Source organism: Bos indicus x Bos taurus, chromosome 5 (assembly GCF_003369695.1).
Source record: "Bos indicus x Bos taurus breed Angus x Brahman F1 hybrid chromosome 5, Bos_hybrid_MaternalHap_v2.0, whole genome shotgun sequence".
Lineage (NCBI taxonomy): Eukaryota > Metazoa > Chordata > Mammalia > Artiodactyla > Bovidae > Bos > Bos indicus x Bos taurus.
The window spans coordinates 60,509,593-60,524,033 of NC_040080.1; the positions used below are offsets into that span (position 1 = coordinate 60,509,593).

At 36.7% G+C, this 14,441-nt stretch overlaps 1 protein-coding gene across 1 annotated transcript; it reads left to right on the forward strand.

The window, feature by feature from the left end:
- The first annotated feature begins 11,549 nt into the window (after positions 1-11,549).
- Positions 11,550-12,548, forward strand: LOC113893663 (olfactory receptor 9K2-like). Its single transcript, XM_027543549.1, has one exon. It carries the CDS (start codon positions 11,607-11,609, stop codon positions 12,546-12,548), a length of 942 nt encoding a protein of 313 aa, XP_027399350.1. The 5' UTR covers positions 11,550-11,606.
- Positions 12,549-14,441: the final 1,893 nt, after the last annotated feature.

The window sequence follows — 14,441 nt, forward strand, 5'->3', positions numbered from 1 at the left end:
AAAGTAGCAATAGATAATAGGATAATTACATTAAATGTAAATGGATTAAATGCACCTATCAAAAGACACAGACTGGCTGAGCAGATGAAAACCTGTGCATGTATGCACTTCTGCTTACCACATCCTTCTGCTTGGCCCACCTACTTGTATGTAATTATTTTATAATTTTAGGCTGATTGTGTTTCCTTCATGGCTTGCAATTTTAATTATCTTTTATATTTTTCTGGTTATTGATTATGAAAACTGATCAACATCTTTTACTACTGTCCTGACCCAGGGATTGAACCCAGGTTTCCCGCATAGTAGACAGACGCTTTACCACCTGAGCCACCAGGGAAGTCCAATCATGTAACTATTACCCACTTAATACCACAGTATCATGACTGGTCAACAGAAAAATTATAAAATTCTATATCACCAAAACTACCATTGAATAGAAAAATATGTAATTGCTTTTTAAAATCCAGATGCATATGAGATTTATCTTGGAATTTTTTGAAAAATACAATTACCCAGGTATTGGTTATTATTATTATTATTTTTGGCCAGAGTTCCAGATATGTTTCTAATGAGCAACCATGTTAAAAACAACTGGAGTATGTGAGGATCTTTTACTTTTATCTAGTTTGTTTCACTTTTTTAATTTCATATTCAGTGCTCCTATTTCATTTAGGTTATGTTTTCCAATTTCTCCATCTCCTTTTTTACTGATGTTCTTTCTCAAGCATTTATCAAGTGTAGTAGAAAAGTTTTTGTATACAGATATATAAATAATATATACCACATATATATTTTAGAAAATGTATGGATTTTTGCCTAACTAAAAATTTATGACATTTTGATTCCCCTTGTTTGACTTAGTATAAGTAGAATGCTAGATTTCTAATTAAAAAAATTAGATATGAAACAAGCAGGAAAGGTTTATTGTATAGCACAGGTAACTATAGTCAATACGTTACAATAACCTATAATGGAGAAAAATATCATCTTTGTATATGTATAACTGAACCACACACACAAAAAAGAATTTTACTTTTGAAACGTAGTAATGCTTATCTTTTTGCCAGTTTTTCTAAAAGTGCTACGGACTTCTAATAACACATGAGATACAAAATTCTAATTATATTTATGAAGGATATGATTAGGAGAAGGCAGTGGCATCCTACTCCAGTACTCTTGCCTGGAAAAACCCATGGATGGAGGAGCCTGGTAGGCCGCAGTCCACGGGGTGGGGAAGAGTTGGACACGACTGAGCGACTTCACTTTCACTTTTCACTTTCATGCACTGGAGAAGGAAATGGCAACCTACTCCAGTGTTCTTGCCTGGAGAATCCCAGGGGTGGTGGAGCCTGGTGGGCTGCCGTCTATGGGGTCACACAGAGTCAGAGATGACTAAAGTGACTTATCAGCAGCAGCAGGATATGATTAATATAAATTAATTCCATAAATACATATTATATCATTAATGACATCTTTCAGAATGCTCCTATTCTTGTTTTTTCTACAGTTGATAAAATATTCTTAGAGAAATGTTAATATGTCTCACTATGATTATATAGTTTTGTTCTTTTTTCTTATGTTTCTCCTGTATTTGCTTTTTGAATCTTTGTTTTTTTGTTGTTAAGGGGTCTAATGGTTTATGATCTCTATCTTCTTTGTCAATTGCACCTTTTATCATTAAAAACATTCATCTTTGTTTCATTTTAAATAAGTAAAGTTAAAAAAATTATAAGTAAAACACACAGAACATAATAACTTATGAGACAGATACAGCAAAGAAGGTGTGTCTCATCATTTTAAATCTGAATGATATGTATGGTGATGGTACAAACACATAAAAAGTAAAGGAGCTCTTAGCAATCCAAGAATAGAGAATTTCCTTAACTTGAAAAGTAACATCTACCAAAAATCTAGAGCTAAGATCATATTTAAGGTGAGAAGCAGAAGCTTTCCTGATAAAATTAGGAACAAAGCAAGGAAGTCCCCACTGCAAAACCTTTTCAACCTTCAAGTGTAAGTCTTATCTAAGGCAATAGACAAGAAAAAAAGTGTTATGGGCTGAATTCTGGTTTTCAGAATTAATATGTTGAAGACCTAACCCTGGTATTATAGTGTATGACTATAGAGTTGATCCATGAACTACATTAATTTTAAATGTGCAGATTCACTTGCACACAAATTGATTCTAATAAATGTATTAGAAGTTGTTCTTGAATATTTGCAACAATTTGAAAAAAGTTGCAGATGAGCTATGTAGCCTAGAAATATTGAAAATAATTAAGAAAAACCAGGTATGTCATGAATGCATAAAATATGTATAGATACTATTCTAGACCATACCTGGCACCATTTTCAGTTGAGAGGAATTTTAAAAATGTAATATTGGAGTATTAAATAATAATTACAGGAAATTGATTGTAGTACATATTGTACTACTATAATATATTTGTAGTTACCTCCTGTTGCTATTGTGGTGAGCTCAAGTGATGTGAGTATCCACTTAAAACACTACAGGACACTAATCATCTCTATGTGAGCTACTAACCTTTCCAGTAAACTGGGTACCACAATAAAAAGTGATCTCTCCCAGTTCTTGTAAATTTTTCATTATGTTTAGTGCAATACCTTAAATAACAACATCTCAGGACTCCTATGAAGTGCCACTAATGATTCAGGAAGTGCTCCTAAGAAGCAGAGAATAGTCATGATCTTACAAGAAAAAGTTGAATTGCTAGGTATCTACTGAAGATTGAGGTCTACAGCTATGGTTGCCTGCCATTTTAAGATGAATGAATCCAGTGTAAGGACTCACTTTTTTTTTTTTTAAAGAATTTGTGAAGCTGTAGTTTGCTGTGGCTACAGCAGTAGGTATGAAAATTTTGTACTTTTGTGAATACTTTATCTCATATTAACAATGCATATTTTACTGGGTGCAGGATTGCTAGGAGAAAGACATATCTATATATTGTAATATGATTTGAGAAAAAGTAAAGTTATATGCCAACGTAAAACAAAAGCAAGGTGAAGGACTAAAACTGGAGAATTTGATGAAAGCAAAGGATGGTTTGATAATTTTAGAAAGAGATTTGGCTTAAGAAGTGTCAAGAAAATTGGGGAAGTAGCTTCTGCTGATCAAGAGGCAGCCGATGAGCTCCCAAATGCCAGTGAGAAAATCATTGAGGAGAGAGGATATCTGGCTGAACCAGTTTTTAATGCAGAAGAAAAGTGCCCTATTCTGTGAAGAAACTGTCACAGAGGATACTTATTAGAAGGGGAAGGAAGTGAGTCCCAGGATTCAAGGCAGGAATGGATAGGCTTACCCTACTGTTTTGTGCAAATGTGTTTAGGTTTATGATCAAGAATGTCCTTATCTATAAAACTATTAATCCCCAAGTTTTAAAGGGAAAAGATACATTGCAGCTGCCAGTCTCTTTTTGTAAAGCAAGAAAGACTAGACAAGTAACCTCTTTCTCCTGACTTGGTTCCACTGATGCTTTTGGAAGCACCTTGCAGGAGAGGTCTGTCTTACATTTTTTTTTTTTAAATATTGGACCATGTCCCTGGCCACCCAGAACCCCATGAGTTAAACACCAAAGGTGTCTACTTGTCCCCTGAATACAACATCTCTAATTCAGCCCCTAAATCAGGGGGTGTAAGGATCTTTAAGGCACATTACACATGATAATTTAGGGAAAGATTGTCAGTGATATGGAAGAGAAACCTGATAGAGAGATCATGAAAGTCTGAAAGGATTATACCATTGAAGATTCCATCATTGTTATAGAAAATCTGTGAAAGCCATCAATCCTGAAATAGTAAAGTCCTGCTGGAGAACTGGTTCAAGATGTTGTGCATGACTTCACATGATTGACAACAGAGCCAATCAAGAAAATCATGAAGATATTGAAGATATGACAAACAAAGGTGGTGAAGTGGGTAAAGTGTTTCAAGATATGGATGTTGGAGAAATTCAAGAACTGATAAATACCACAACAAAAGAATCAACAGAAGATTTGATGGAGATGAGTGGCTCTCAATCAGTGCCAGATGACTAGGAAGGAGATACAGAAGAATCAGTGCCAGAGACAAGGGACATTAGGCAATTTGGCAGAAAGACTCCAATTATTAAAGACTGCTTTTGATTTCTTTTATGACATGAATACTTCTACTACTGGTTGACCAAAAAATTCATTTGGGTTTTTCTGTACTCTGTTATGAAAATCTGAATAAACTTTTTGGGCAATGCAATACACTGTGTATTACAGTATGGTACAGTATTGGTGGGCTTCCCAGGTGTCTCAGTGGTAAAGAATCTGCCTGCCAATGGAGGAGATGCAAGAGACGCGAGTTCGATCCCTCAGTTGAGAAGATTCCCTACAGTAGGAAATGGAAACTCACTCCAGTATTCTTTCCTAGAGAATCCCATGGGTGGAGGAGCCTGGCGGGTGACAGTCCAGGGGTTGCAAATAACTGTACCTGACTCAGTTAATGAGCATGCATACATTGTATGTGTACGTCACTCTCCAATAATTAGAGAAACTACATGAGAACATCATAGGTAGGTGGGTTTTTAAAAAAAAATAACAATGTTTCTAATGCTGTATTGTGAATATGACTATAATACTCTATGTAATAAAAGTTTATAATGATTCATTCATTAATTGTGTAGGTTTCACTACCATGAAGCAACTAAATTGAGTACACAGTTCTCATAAAACAATCATATTGCTACTTCTTAATTATCAATACAAGAATTTTTATACCCATAATTATGAATTTCTTTTTCTCAGCATTTCATTTTTTATATCTTTTCATATTTTCATTTTGATGTCTAGTGCTAGCAATATGTATAATATATACAATATTTTGTATTATGTAAGATGTATTGATATAGGCACTGACAGCTGATTTGACAGATGGTCTTGTTCCTTGGAAGAAAATCTATGACAAACCTAGACAGTGTATTAAAAACCAGAGACATCATTCGCTGACAAAAGGCCATATAGTCAAAGCTATGGTTTTTCCAGTAGTCATGTATGGATGTGAGAGTTGGACCATAAAGAAGACTGAGTGCCGAAGAATTGATGCTTTTGAATTGTGGTGTTGGTGAAGACTCTTGAGAGTCCCTTGGACTACAAGGAGATCAAACCAACTAATCCTAAAGGAAATCAACTCTGAATATTCATTAGAAGGACTGATACTGAAGCTGAGGCTCCAATACTTTGGACACCTACTGCAACAAGCTGACTTATGGAAAAAGACCCTGATGCTGGGAAAGATTGAAGACAGGACGAGAAGCGGGTGACAGAGGATGGTATGGTTGGATACATCATCGACTCAATGGACATGAGTTTAAGCAAAATCCAGGGGACAGTGAATGACAGGAAGCCTGGCATGCTGCAGTCCATGGGGTCACAAAGAGTTGGACCAGACTGAGCGACTGAACACCATTTGCTGACTGTAAGTTTCACTACTCAGGAATTGCCTCCAGTAATTCTTGTTGTATCATTTTCTAAAAATTCTGGGACATATATTATTCTACACTCTAATCTAATTAAATTTGTCCTTGTGGTGGACAATATCCACATATATGAATGATGCATATAAGCCAACAATAAAAAAACCAAACAACCCGAATAAAAAATGGGCGAAGGGGCATACAGAAGAACTTGTGGACACAGAGGATGAAGGAGAGGGAGACAAACTGAGAGAGTAAAGTTGACATATATACTCTATCATGTGTAAAATAGCTAGCTAGTGGAAAGTGGCTGTTTAGCACAGGGAACCCAGGTCCATGCTGAGAGGGCTGGGATGGCAGGGGTGGGAGAGAGGATTTAGAAGGAGGGGATATATGTGTACTTATAGCTGGTTCATGTTGTACAGCAGAAACCAACACAACATTGTAAAGCCATTATTCTCCGATAAAAAAAAATTCTTTAAAAAATGTAAGCTCTTTAATGGCTTACTTTTTCTCTGCTTCCATCACTGATTTTTCTTTTACATTTACAATAGTGTGTGTTTCAACAATAAATGAGTGAAATAAAAAAAGTGATCAAAGGACTTGATTATACATTTTTCCAAAGGAGACAGACATATGGCCAACAGGCTCATGAAAGATGTTCAACATCACAAATTAATGCAAAAAAAAGTCACAATGAGATACCACTTTCTGCCTGTTAGAATGGCTATTATCAAAAAGGCAAGAAATGAAAAGTATTGGTGAGGATGTGGAGAAAAGGAAACAGAGAATTTTGGTGAGAATAGAAATTGGCTTAGCCACTATAAAAACTTATGGATATTTCTCAAAATATTAAGAACAGAGCCAGCATATGATTCAGTCATTCCACTTCTCAGTATTTACCAAAGAATATGAAAGTACTAATTGAAAAGATACACACACGCTTAGATGGGGAAACTGTGGAAACAGTGTCAGACTTTATTTTTTTGGGCTCCAAAATCACTGCAGATGGTGACTGCAGCCATGAAATTAAAAGACGCTTACTCCTTGGAAGGAAAGTTATGCCCAACCTAGATAGCATATTCAAAAGCAGAGACATTACTTTGCCAACAAAGTTCGTCTAGTCAAGGCTATGGTTTTTCCTGTGGTCATGTATGGATGTGAGAGTTGGACTGTGAAGAAAGCTGAGCACTGAAGAATTGATGCTTTTGAACTGTGGTGTTGGAGAAGACTCTTGAGAGTCCCTTGGACTGCAAGGAGATCCAACCAGTCCATTCTGAAGGAGATCAGCCCTGGGATTTCTTTGGAAGGAATGATGCTAAAGCTGAAAGTCCAGTACTTTGGCCACCTCATGTGAAGAGTTGACTTATTGGAAAAGACTCTGATGCTGGGAGGGATTGGGGGGAGGAGGAGAAGGGGACGACAGAGGATGAGATGACTGGATGGCACCACTGACTCGATGGATGTGAGTCTGAGTGAACTCCAGGAGCTGGTGATGGACAGGGAGGCCTGGCGTGCTGCGATTCATGGGGTCGTAAAGAGTCGGACACGACTGAGCGACTGAACTGAACTGATACATGCTTATGTTCATCACAGTACTATTTACAATAACCAAGATACAAAAACAACTTAAAGGCCCACTGACGGATGGATAAAGAAGATGCGCTGTATATACAGAATAGAATTATATTAAACCATAAAAAAGATGAAACCTTGCCAATTGTGGTAACATGGATGGACTTCAAGGATATTATATGTTAGATAGAGAAGGACAAATACCATATGACTTCACTCATACATGGAATACAAAAAACAAGCAAGCAAAAATCAAAATAAGTAAGCAAATCAAACCAATCAAAAATAAACATGTAGATACAGAGAAGAGAATAGTGATTATCAGAGAGAAAGAGGTGGGGGAGTGGAGGGTGAAGTGGGTTAAGGAGATCAACTATATGGTGATGGAAACTAAATTTTCAGTGGTGAGCACTGTGCAGTGTATACAGAAGTGGAAATGTATTCATGAAACTTGCTTAATATAAACCAGTGTTATTTCAATAAGCAATAAATTAAAAAATAATATATCTTGAAATGCAACAGATATCAAAAAAATTGTTTTTGGTCTCCTTTACAAGGATCATCTTTAAGGCCAGTTTTTTACACTTATTCAAACCCAGAGAAGGCATTTCTTAGCTGTCTCCTCTACTGCTCTCTGGTAAACTTCTAGTTGGTTGACAGCTAGCTTTTTGCTCTTATGAAGCTAACCATCTCTACTGCATTGCTTATCACCAAATTATTTTTAAGTTTCAGAATTTACTTATGCTTGAACTTTTCCACACTTTGTTCTAAATGCAGTTTACTTGGAGCTCTCTGTTATGGTACACTTTTCATTCTAGGCAAAACCTGTCGTTCAGTTCTCTGAGTGACACCTCTGATTTAGGAGCAGATTTCTGGGTATGGTCAGTAGCTGATGATATTATTGCTCTTTTTTTTTTTTTTTGATGTTCCTTTTTAAAAAAAATTATTTTATTTTATATTTTAACTTTACTATATTGTATTGATTTTGCCAAATATCAACGTGAATCTGTGGGAGAGGGAGAGGGTGGGATATTATCACTCTTGGCATAAAAACTTCATCCTTTGAACTGAGGCTACTTAAAGCAGAGCTCCAGTATTCTGGGTGTAACATGACAGAGGTCAAGCTTCTATGCTATGAATGGAGGCTGGATAAAGAAAGAGATCTTCAAGATATTTTAGCCACTCTTGTTTTGAATAGACCTTCTGCATTATTTATGCCTTGGGGATAAGATATATTTGCTGCCTGATACTCTCAAGGTGATGGGCTTCCCAGGTGGCGCTAGTGGTAAAGAACTCATCTGCCAATGCAGGAGATAAAAGAGTGGCTCAATTCCTGGCTTGGGAAGATTCTCTGGAGGAGGGCACAGCAACCCATTCTAGTAGTCTTTCCTGGAGACTCCCATGGACAGGGGAGGTTGGTGGACTACAGTCCATTGGGTTGCAAACAGGTGGACATTAATAAAGCAACTTAACTCTCAGGGCGATATGATAGCCTTCGTCTGGTAACTAGGGAAAGAGAAATCTGTGTATTTTTTCCTGTACTTGCTTGAGTGTAGGAAAGTTGAGAGAGGAGAGGAAGGAAGTGGATCCTTGATCAAATAAGTTTGTGTGTGAATATTTATATTGACTTTATTCACAATATCTGAAATCAGAAAACACCTCAATTGCCCAAGATTTAAGAGTACCAAAATTTGGTACATATGTAAAGGGAATACTCATCAATTAAAAGAATGACTTACTTATAGATATTACAAAATGAATAAATCTCAAAATCATTTTACTCAGTGAAAGAAACCTGAGAAAAAAGGGTGCATACTATAGGCAAACATATTTATATGCAAAAAAAAAAAAAAAATCACATTACTGGTTAGCTGAAAATGGAGTTGGAAGCAGGCACAGTTAAAAGAGGGCATGATAAGTCTCTTGAAAGTGATGGAAATGCTCTGTGTCTTGATATGGTGATGGTTTCATTGATGTATAAAACAGGCAAAACTCACAGAAATGTATACTCAGTGAATACAGTTTATTTCACACTAATTATTTCTCAATAAAGTGTTTGAGAAAAAATAATGAGTAGAGCTGCATTTTTAGATGCAATGAGTTGTGTTTTAGAGCCCTGACTCAGATATTTCTTTTTTTGGATTGATGATTTTAAAGAAGATCTTTGTGGTCCTTCCCAAAGGATTCTCACAAGAAAACAGCTCTTGTATGTATGCTGACTCCTATTAGACTCAGGCTGCTTCCGCACACTCCCACCCCCAATTTCTTTCTGTTCTTCTTTTATTTTTTAAGTCTGGAGTCCCTATGTTCCTCATGGATCTTGACTCTGGAGTCTAGACATCTTAATAATAAATTTATACTTCTTTCTTTCCCAGGAGGACTATATCCCAGAAAGTAAAGATAAGCTCAATGCTACAACTATAAAAATTTATACTGTTATGCCAAACCCATTATGAAAACTGTTGCTTTTATTTGAGCTGATTATCAGAGATTCCAGATGACTCAGGACTTCTACTTGGATGTCTAAGACAATCTATTTTTGCTTCCTAAAAGCATTCAAGCCCTAGACAATGCATAAGAGGGACTATCCTACTGATTGATTCCTCAGATTCACTTTGCATAACTACAGAATATAATTCCTGGAAGCATATCCGAGTTAACCAAGCATCACTGGAAAATAGACTTCTTTGTCTTCTACAAAGGACGATGACTTTTTCCAATGTCAACTACTAAAGGAAAGTTTAGTAGTTTACATAGAGCAGTAAGAAAAATAAGGCTATTTTCTCTAAGGGAAGAATATGAAACTGGGAAAATGAACATGTATTTGGAAATTTTGAGAGGAAAGGGGTTCACTTTATTTTGACATAATGATTTTTAAAATTATTTTTGTAACATAGTCATTAAATTTGTTTACTCTTTCTAAAATTAAAACAATAAGACAAAACATCAGAGTTCTGCTACTTCTTTTTACAGAACATGACAAATTACCAAACAATATAAGGTAAGAGTAAATTTGAAAGCATGTGAGTTTTTGACAAATAATAAATCACCAACTGACTACTTGTCTATTGAATACTCTGGGAAAAACACTCTCCTTTTCCAGATATAAGTGGTTTTAGCTGTAAACTTATTAACATTAGAATGAGTTTGATAGGAATAAATCTCAAAAATTCAAGTAATCTGGTCCCTTGGTTCTAGGCAGGATTTTAAAGAAATATAAATAAGATACATTATTTTTCAAAAAACATTTTACAACTACTACAGTGTTTCCTTTCACTGTCTAAATAATTTACACTCCTAAGACCCTAACTCTGATCTATTTAAAATCTTGCCCCTTTATAATTATCTTCATATTTAATTTTTGATGGATCTGGTGAATAACAAAAATATATCAAGACAACATCATATCATTTTACTGAAAGTCATCTGTTTCTCACCAAAATATTAAACTTCTCTCATATATCTTTATCAAAGAAAAAGTTGATAGATATCACAGTGATTAGAACATGGGTTCTGGAACCAGATTTCTTGGCTTCAGATTTCAATTCTGACCCTAGTAGGTGTCTTTCAACATATTTTATTTCTTGGTACTTCATTTACCTTACTGTAAACTGGGGAATACAATAACACTCACCTCATATTATTGTTGTATGTATTAAATGAGCTATTATGAAAGCATTTAGAGAAGTGGCCTATAAAAGATGCCACATAATGTTTGCTATTATTATTGTTGTCTACACAGGTTCATGTATATAAAGCCCTGGGGAGAAGAGTGATCTTATTTGAAGTGTCTAGTAAATAAACTAATGAGGACTGTGAAAGTTATATTCCAGGTAAATAAGAATGCAATCAACAATTTCTTCTTTATGTCTCTTTTGTTCAGTATCCATTTCTAAATCTATCTAGACGGAATAAGTCTCTTTCTTTACTATGAGCGGTCAGTTGAAAAAATGAAGGAAAATTTTTTTTTTATGAAACAAATTTTGAGGCTCATCTGAAGAAATTCTAGCATACAAGTGCTGATAATTTTTGTGTTTGGTTGTGCACAAATATTTCTTTGTGAGTATACACATTATATCAGAATCCATGGTTTCCATTACCCACAAAAATAATTGCACCTTTTAGGTATCTTAAAATTCAATCATTTTCTTCATATCTGCTGGTACTCTATGCCTGCCAAACTAAGTTTTCCTAAACTAGACTACTGAGGCCCTTATCTCTAAACTCAGACTCCAAAATTGCTTCCAAAATGTCATTTATTGAAATATTTGTGCTCTCTTGCAATCACTATTTCCTGACATTACATTTATTGCATAAATCATGAGTTCAAAATATATACTTAAGTGATACATGCACTGTGAAAGGTATTTGGTGGGAAGACATTGTATTAGATTCAAAAGGAAAAGATCTAATTTCACCACTCATATAAATTAGTAACTTTTAAGGTGAAAATAAATAATGATTTTAGAACAGTTTTGTGACTCCTAATACAGTAAGAGGTGATTGGTAACTAGGATGACAGCCAAGAGTTCATTTGCTTATTTTTCTTTGTACCTCTCTGCAGGTTTCTGCCATGGGTGACAGGGGAACAAGCAACTACTCAGACATGACTGACTTCATTCTTGTAGGCTTCAGGGTCCACCCAGAGCTCCACATTCTCCTCTTCCTGCTTTTTCTGCTTGTCTATGCCATGATCCTTCTAGGGAATGTTGGCATGATGGTCATTATTATAACTGATCCCTGGCTGAACACACCAATGTATTTCTTCCTAGGCAACCTCTCCTTCATCGATCTCGTCTATTCATCTGTTATTGCACCCAAGGCTATGATCAACTTCTGGTCTGTGAGCAAGTCCATCTCATTTGCAGGCTGTGTGACCCAGCTCTTTCTCTTTGTCCTCTTCATTGTGACCGAGGGGTTTCTCCTGGCAGTCATGGCTTATGACCGCTTCATTGCCATCTGCAATCCTCTCCTCTACACTGTCCAGATGTCAACACGTCTCTGTGCTCAGTTGGTGGCTGGTTCCTATTTTTTTGGCTGTATCAGTTCAATTCTTCAGACCAGCATGACATTTACTTTATCTTTTTGTGCTTCTCGGGCCATTGACCATTTTTACTGTGACACTCGCCCACTTCAGAGACTATCTTGTTCTGATCTCTTCATCCGGAGAATGGTTTCTTTCACCTTATCTGGCCTCATTACCTTGCCTACGATCATAGTTATTGTTATTTCATATTTGTACATTGTGTCCACAGTTCTAAAGATACCCTCCACCGAAGGGCGTAAGAAAGCCTTCTCCACTTGCAGCTCCCACCTGGGAGTCGTGAGTGTACTGTATGGTGCTGTCTTTTTTATGTATCTCACTCCTGACACATTTCCTGAGCTCAGTAAAGTGGCCTCCTTGTGTTACACCCTACTCACTCCCATGTTGAATCCTCTGATTTACTCTCTGAGAAACAAAGATGTCAAAGAAGCTCTAAACAAACTTTTGGAGAAGAAAAGTACTATTCTGTGATTATTATTTCTCTTCCACTAATGAGTGGTGTCTGTTTATTTTGTACTCCTCTGGTCATCAATGAATTTATTCTCCTGAGTATCATAGACATATTATCAAAAGCTTTTTAAAGGTAATATATTCTTTCCATGTAGAACTTTATTTCCATGTGAGCATTGTCAAACGTAAATGTCTTGGATATTGGAGATGCTCTGGAGATGCTCAGAAGCATTGTCCAAGATGAATCTTCACACTGATCTCAGTTCAGTTCAGTTCAGTTCAGTTCAGTCGCTCAGTCCTGTACGACTCTTTACGACCCCATGAATCGCAGCACGCCAGGCCTCCCTGTCCATCACCAACTCCTGGAGTTCACTCAAACTCATGTCCATCGAGTCAGTGATGCCATCCAGCCATCTCATTCTCTGTTGTCCCCTTCTCCTCCTGCCTCCAATCCCTCCCAGCATCAGAGTCTTTTCCAATAAGTCAACTCTTCGCATGAGGTGGCCAAAATACTGGAGTTTCAGCTTCAGCATCATTCCCTCCAAAGAAATCCCAGGGCTGATCTCCTTCAGAATGGACTGGTTGGATCTTTGCAGTCCAAGGGTCTCTCAAGAGTCTTCTCCAACACCACAGTTCAAAAGCATCAATTCTTCAGTGCTCAGCCTTCTTCATAGTCCAACTCTCACATCCATACATTACCACTGGGAAAACCATAGCCTTGACTAGACGGACCTTTGTTGGCAAACTAATGTCTCTGCTTTTGAATATGCTATCTAGGTTGGTCATAACTTTCCTTCCAAGGAGCAAGAGTCTTTTAATTTGATGGCTGCAGTCACCACCTGCAGTGATTTTGGAGCCCCCCAAAATAAAGTCTGACACAGTTTCCACTGTTTCCCCAAACAGTTTATTTCACAAAATTGATTTCTATTTGTTTTTATGACATTTTTCTGAACACTATTTTTATACATTATTATCATGTTTAAACAGTTATTTTGTCCAGTGTTAGCTTTGGAATGGCTCCTTCCCTTATACACAATCCCGGATGGCTCAGACTGTAAAGAATCTGCCTGCAATGCAGGAGACCCAGGTTTAATCCTTGGGCTGAGAAGATCTCATGAAGAAGTAAATGGCCACCCACTCTAGCATTCTTTCCTGGAGATTTCCATAGACAGAAGAGCCTGGAGGGCTACAGTCTGTACACGACAAAGAGTCGAACACGAGTGAGTGAATAACACATTTTACACACAATCATTGGAATGTCCAACTTACTTTTTAAAGTAAATGATTCCTGAATTATTACTAATTTCTCTGACATGCTAAAGGGTTTTGACCTGAAACAAACAGACTACCAGGTCTTTCTCTAGCAAATATGGGCTTGTTTGGGATCAGCACAGAATTAAAATTTGTGGTCTGTAATCATGGCGAGCCATATGCAAGTCTCTGCATGCTAAGGGAAGGAGAACCGTTTTATAGAAGAAAGATGAAGTTGGAAACTCTGTAGTGAACAGAGTTCTTGGTTTTTCACTGGCTGAGTTTTTGCCATGGAAAAAGAGTAATCTTCTTATAGCCCTTCCAAAGGAATGGATCAAAGCCTGAAAAACCCACCATTGTTTCAGAGAAAAAAGCCCTGTTCACATTGATGTATGGCAAAACCACCACAGTACTGTAAAGTAATTAGCCTCCAATTAAAATAAATTAATTAATTTAAAAAATGGGTTGAAGGCTAGCCACTGTAGGAGAAGCAACCTCTGTTCTGCAGGGAACAGGCTGGTCAGTTTCCATGGAAGAGTCTGATCTCAAATCACACCAAAGTGCCAAATGACTAATAACCTAAAGAACCACATATTAACCAGAAAGTCAAAACATTTAAATAGATCCCAAATAAAGCCAGAGTGCTTCAAATGCAAAGAGGGT

Bases quoted from the DNA above. Each gene is read 5' to 3' on its own strand.
- LOC113893663 (XM_027543549.1), top strand. From the start codon at position 11,607: ATGGGTGACAGGGGAACAAGCAACTACTCAGACATGACTGACTTCATT.